This window comes from Thalassophryne amazonica, chromosome 8 (genome assembly GCF_902500255.1).
Source record: "Thalassophryne amazonica chromosome 8, fThaAma1.1, whole genome shotgun sequence".
Classification (NCBI taxonomy): Eukaryota; Metazoa; Chordata; class Actinopteri; order Batrachoidiformes; family Batrachoididae; genus Thalassophryne; species Thalassophryne amazonica.
The window spans coordinates 7,354,394-7,360,393 of record NC_047110.1 but is presented as its reverse complement, the minus strand read 5'-3'; the positions used below and the strand labels follow the sequence as shown (position 1 = coordinate 7,360,393).

General features: G+C 44.8%; 1 protein-coding gene across 3 annotated transcripts in view; it reads left to right on the top strand.

Moving 5' to 3' along the window:
• The window catches only part of ckap5 (cytoskeleton associated protein 5), a 250,007-nt gene that overhangs the window by 90,856 nt on the left and 153,151 nt on the right, over positions 1 to 6,000 (top strand). For all 3 annotated transcript variants that reach the window (XM_034175712.1, XM_034175711.1, XM_034175713.1), the window contains exons 16-18: positions 527 to 619; positions 3,389 to 3,574; positions 4,704 to 4,798. In XM_034175712.1, coding sequence (XP_034031603.1) covers positions 527 to 619; positions 3,389 to 3,574; positions 4,704 to 4,798 — 374 coding nt within the window. The remainder of the gene's footprint in view (positions 1 to 526; positions 620 to 3,388; positions 3,575 to 4,703; positions 4,799 to 6,000) is intronic.

Below are 6,000 nucleotides of genomic sequence, written 5' to 3'. Positions count from 1 at the left end.
AGTTCTGACCATAAATGATGCCAACTAGCGATCCGACGGCATTATTCCCATGACCATCCTCGTTTACTCGGTTGATAGCAGCCAGCCATTTATCCCTTCTGTCTGGACTTTTGTGGTGCTTTGGGAGCTCGATGGACGTAAAGTAGGAAATGAGTGCGACAGCGGTTTGTTTTCAGCGGCCTGGTGGTTACTATGCGTGCTGCTATGTGCGCGCGCATCAGGGACCCAAATGTCCGACCATACCTATTGAGGGAAATCCATCGCAGTGATGGAGAGCTTTAGTCCCTGAAACAGTAAAGTTGTACACACACACACACGTATGTACGTAAGTAAACTGAGAATTAAGGGCACATTCAAAATAAAAGCAACACCATTTTATTTCATGCATTTCTAAATAGTCTCACGCGGGCCAGTCGTTGACAGCCAAAGGGCTGGATGTGGCCCGGGGGCCGTACAATGTCCAGGTCTGCTTTATATTCTGAGTGGCATTACAGTAAAGTCTGTTTCAATTCATATCTTCTTCTAGGCTGTTGAGACCATGGACAAGACAGAGATGCCCTGCCAAGCCTTGGTCAGGATGTTGGCAAAGAAACCTGGGTGGAAAGAGACCAACTTCCAGGTAAGTGTCAGTGTAACAACAGTTGTTGTACAACAAATATTAACAGAAGAAACGTCACAGTTGGGAAACTGAACTTACAAAGATGAACAGCAACATGGTGTCTGTCCAGATTGGGAACAGAGTCCCAGCCTTCTGGGATGGACTGTATGTTGTTCCTTAGCTGTAACATTTCTGTCACTGTATGTTCTCACAGTACTTTGAGTTTTTGTTTTATTTGTTGGTATGGCTGAAGCAAATGGTCACCTCACTGAGTCCGGTCTGCTTGAGGGTTCTTCTTGTAATCAAATTATTCCTGAGAAAGTTTTTCCTTACCCACTGTTACCATTATGCTTGCTGAGTAAGGTTTCAACCTTGCCATAGTGCCCCCTCCCCTTCAGGGTCATAGGGAAGGAGGCATAAGCAGTTTCTTAAAATTTAAGAATGAATGAATTGACCCTATGCATTGCGTCATGCCCAGAGAAACACACCACATGGTCAGAATATCCCTCACAGTGCGAGCAATACTCCGTGTCTGAGACTTCCTTAGTAACTGTTTGTTTGACATAAGTAGTATCCAGGGATCAGGTCACTGGTTAATATCCACATCTCACAACCATACAGTAGGACAGGAAGCACCCTGACCATAAAGACTGGGACCTTCATCCTCCCTCAGAATCATAATAGCCTTTATTTGCCAAGTATCTACTGTACAAGTTATACAAGGAATTTGACTCTGGTTTGCGCTACACTCTCTCTGTACGGACATGACACTAAATAATTCACAGTAAAAATGTGCAAATGCTCACTTACTCATCAACCGCTTATCCGGGATCAGGTCGCGGGGGCAACAGCTCCAGCAGGGGACCCCAAACTTCACTTTCCCAGGCCACATTAACCACCTCTGTCTGGTGGGTACCAAGGCGTTCTGAGGCCATTGTGGGGATCTAATCTCACCACCTAGTCCTGGGTCTTCCCCGGGGTCTCCTCCCAGATGGACGTGCCTGGAATACCTCCCTAGGGACGCGCTCAGGGGGCATCCTTACCAGATGCCCGAACCACCTCAGCTGGCACCAATGCGAAGGAGCAGCGGCTCTACTCCGAGCTCCCCACGGATGACCAAGCTTCTCACCATATCTCTAAGGGAGAGTCCAGCCACCCACATGAGGAAAGTCATTTCAGCTGCTTGTACCTGCGATCTTGTTCTTTCGGTCATGACTCAACCCTCATGACCATAGGCGAGAATAGGAAGGAACATTGACCAGCACAGTACAGCAAATGCAGCACCGTCCCTGCTGCGCCAATTTTCTAGCCAGTCTCATGCTCCATTGTCCCCTCACTTGTCAACAAGACCCCGAGGTACTTGAACTCCTTCACTTACGGCAAGATCTCATTCCCTACTGGGAGTAGGCAATCCATCGGTTTCCTGCTGAGAACCATGACCTCAGATTTAGAAGTGCTGATCCTCATCCCAGCTACTTCACACTCGAGTGTTGGCGGTCACTGGCCGAGGAAGCCAACAGGACCACATCATCTGCAAAAAGCAGAGATGAGACCCTGGATGGAGGGCAAGCAGGCTTCAGTGTTGTTTTTTTTTTTTCTGCAGACCTGACAATTGGTTGCAGTCTGTGCCTGTCATGTTTGAAGGCAGAGGGAAACCAAATAGGGATGGCGATGCACAGGACAGACTGGATGATGGATGTGTAGAAGTTGATGAGCAGTTCTTGGGGCAGGTTGTACTTCCTGAGCTGTCTGAGGAATTACATCCTCTGCTGTGCCTTTTTCCTGATGGAGTCTACGTGTGAGGTCCACTTCAGATATCTGGAGATGGTTGATCCCAGGAACCGGAAAGTTTCCACAGTAGGCACAGTGTTGTTGAGGATGGGGGGGTGATGGGGAGTTTCTCCTGAAGTCCACTATCGTCTCCACAGTCTTGAGCGGGTTCTGCTCTAAGTTGTTCTGTCCACACCAGAGGCTCAACTGTTCCACCTCCTGTCTATGCAGCCTCATCACCATCCTGGATGAGTCAAATGATGGTGGTGTCGTCTGCAAACTTCGGGAGTTTAACAGAGGGGTTCCCTGAGGTGCAGTCATTTGTGTAAAGGGAAAAGAGCAGTGGGAAGAGCACACACCCCTGACGGACGCCAGTGCTGATTGTCCATGTGCTGCATGTGATGCTCCCCAGTCTCGCCTGCTGTATCCTGTCCGTCAGGAAGATGGAGATCCACTGACAGGTGGTAGCTGGCACAGAGAGGTTGGAGAGTTTTTTTTTTTTTGTGGAGAATGTTGGGGGTGATGGTGTTGATTGCCGGTCTGAAGTACACAAACAGGATCACAAATCAGCTTTGTCCATGGACCTTTTGACTCATAAGGTCTTCCCAGGCATCTGGTGACCACAAATATTGATGACCCAGTGACGTGAGCTTCACTGCTACCAAGGACTGGGTCAAATTTCTTGCTCCCAGCTTTAATGCACAGAGTTGTAGTGGTTCATAAAATTTGCCAAAAAATAAAACAAAACAAAAAAAGAATCCCTGTACTTTACTATTTTAAACACTGGTCCCTCTGCTGAGTGCATCTTTTAGCTCTGGAGTTGCGTGTTTTTGCAGGATAATGCACCTAACTTATTATGCATACATATCATTTATTATTTGAAATACCTATATTTAATTATATGTAATGTAGTTATATGCTATGATATGTTTCTATACAGGTGTACTGTACAACCCGTTTAACTGGTCTCACTGTGGATAGAATCAGTCTTTTTGCTGATGTGTTCATGTTCCTGTGCAGGTGATGCAGATGAAGCTGCACATTGTTGCCCTTATAGCCCAGAGAGGACAATTTTCTAAGACTTCAGCCTCAGTGGTTTTGGATGGCTTGGTGGACAAGGTTGGAGACATCAAGTGTGGTGGAAATGCTAAAGAAGGACTAACTGCCATTGGAGAGGCCTGCTCATTACCTTGGACTGCAGAACAGGTGTTTAACTCGTTTGTGATCCAAAGTTAACTTGTTTAAGTTGGAAAAATACTTAAAGCGGATAACCCTGGGATTTTTCAATCTAAGCCCTTTGTAAAGATGATTTTGGGTTAAACATTTGACTTGGGGAAAAAATGGACAATAATGTGTTTCAGTATTGAGTTAGAACCCAAACACCACCATAGACTAAACAGTGATACAATGTAAGCCTAAGTGACAAGTTAAAAATTAAAAAAATAAACTGTTTCTTCTCACCAATAATTTAGCCAAAATGTTGTTAGATGTGTCTGGTAGCTTGTAGAGAATCCCTGCATGGTGACCCACCTTCATGTTTACCTCCATAAACGTAAAGAAATCTTTTGAAAAGACTGATTACACAGGCAGCAGTTTACCTCAGGCTTCTGGTTTGGGGATATTGACAAAGTTTGTACAAGTCGTTCATTCACTAGGGGCCCCTTCCTGTTGGAAACAGAAGCCTAGGCCCTGATTGATGAATGATCAAAACTTTTCTTAGATTGTAGAGCTCTTCAAGACTTACTTTAATTTAATTAATTTTATTTTATTTAATTAGCTTATAATGTGCCAAATCACAACAAAAGCCGTCTGAAGGCGCCTCACACAGAACAATTCAACATAAGAATTAAATAAATAATTAAAAATGAATAAAAATTAAAATACAAACAGAAGTAAAAGAACAAAACAGATAAAAAATAAAGACTATTCATAAGAAAGAGAACAAAAATGGGTTTTAAGTCTTGACTTAAAAAAATGTCCATGGACTCCGACTGCCTCATGGTCGCAGGTAGACCGTTCTACAGGGTGGGTGCATGATGAGAAAAAGCTCTTTGACCTGCTGACGACTTCTTCACCCTGGGAACACAGAGAAGTCCTGCATCCTGTGATCGCAAAGCCCAACTTGACACTGTGAGCATTCTAAATGTATACTGGATCAGTTCTTAATGATTTGTCTCAGGTGAAAAGTTTAACCCAAAAACATATTTAAATGGTGCCCAGTTTGAAATGACCCAGAGTTTGCTTTCATACTGCAGTAAAGAAATTATCCCTTATTTGCATTGGATGATCACAGACTTTAACTGTACAGTTAACATGTCTCTGTGTGGTTTGTCAGGTTGTGTCAATGGCGTTTGCTCAGAAGAACCCCAAGAACCAGGCAGAGACTCTAAACTGGTTGGCCGATGCCATGAAGGAGTTTGGTTTTGCTGGGTAATTCACTCTTATCATGATATAAAGTGAAGTGAAGAAGACATTACTGTGTCTGTCTACTCAAAATCCAAAACTTTAAACTGGAAACATGTTGAAGGAAAACCTAACATGAAGTGTCTCAGTCAGCATCAGCTCCATGTTCCTGGAGATCTGCTGGAAGAATGGAACAATCCAAGTGTAAACCTGGAAGCCATAGATTTTGTTTTTACTTTTTTCCCCCTCCTTTGCAAATGGGGATATTTTGATATTTTGGCATGTCGTGGTCGTGATCTCACCGTACGCTACATGATACAGTGTGATCATGTTGTATTGGCGTAATAACTACAGACCACAGCGTATACGTTAACTGTGTGTGTGCTCCTATCTGCTCAGCACACTGCAGTGAAGGACAAGCAGGGCAACAGTGTGTGGTCTCCTGTTTTGGAGTGAGAGAGAAAAATCACACAAGAAGGCCACATCTGCTACATAGATCACTGGAAACTACTGAGTGCACACAAAGTAGAATCGCTTGGCACTGTTTGATTAATAAGCCGTTTCAGCATCACAAGTACGCATGAGCGGCACGCGATTTCGGTCAGCGGCTATCAGGACAAGCAAAGCCATGTGCACAGCTGTCAGTTACGGAAGCGTATTGCATTCACTGGATAAAAAAAATTGACCACTGATCTCGTAATTACGAGAAGAGATCACATAATTACGACATCAGGATCTTGTAATTACGAGATCAGGCTATTTTTTATTTTCTTTATTTATTGTGTGTGTGTGTGTGTGTGTGTGTGTGTGTGTGTGTGTGTGTGTGTGTGTGTGTGTGTGTGTGTGTGTGTGTGTGTGTGTGTGTGTGTGTGTGTGTGTAAAATCACTTCCGTACAATGTGCTTCCGTATTTCCAGTCCCTCGGTAAAGACAAGCATGAGAATTCCTGAATCATAATCGAAAATCGGCCAATTTGTAACCTCTGACACTGCACTGTGATCCACACTGTGGCGTGCTCAAAGTGTGGATTTCCCCCTAAACTGTTTGTGGATGAATGAAACTCCTCCAGCGAGGCGGGGCACAGGGCCCACAGACTGGCATGCGCCCGGGTGGGAGTGAGCCCCTCTGTGCCCCTCAGTGGTCGGTGGGGCTGTGTGAGTGAAAGCTGAAAGACGCCCCGTGCTCCTCCCTGGACATTCATCCAGGAGCACTTCAGGGGAAAATCTACAC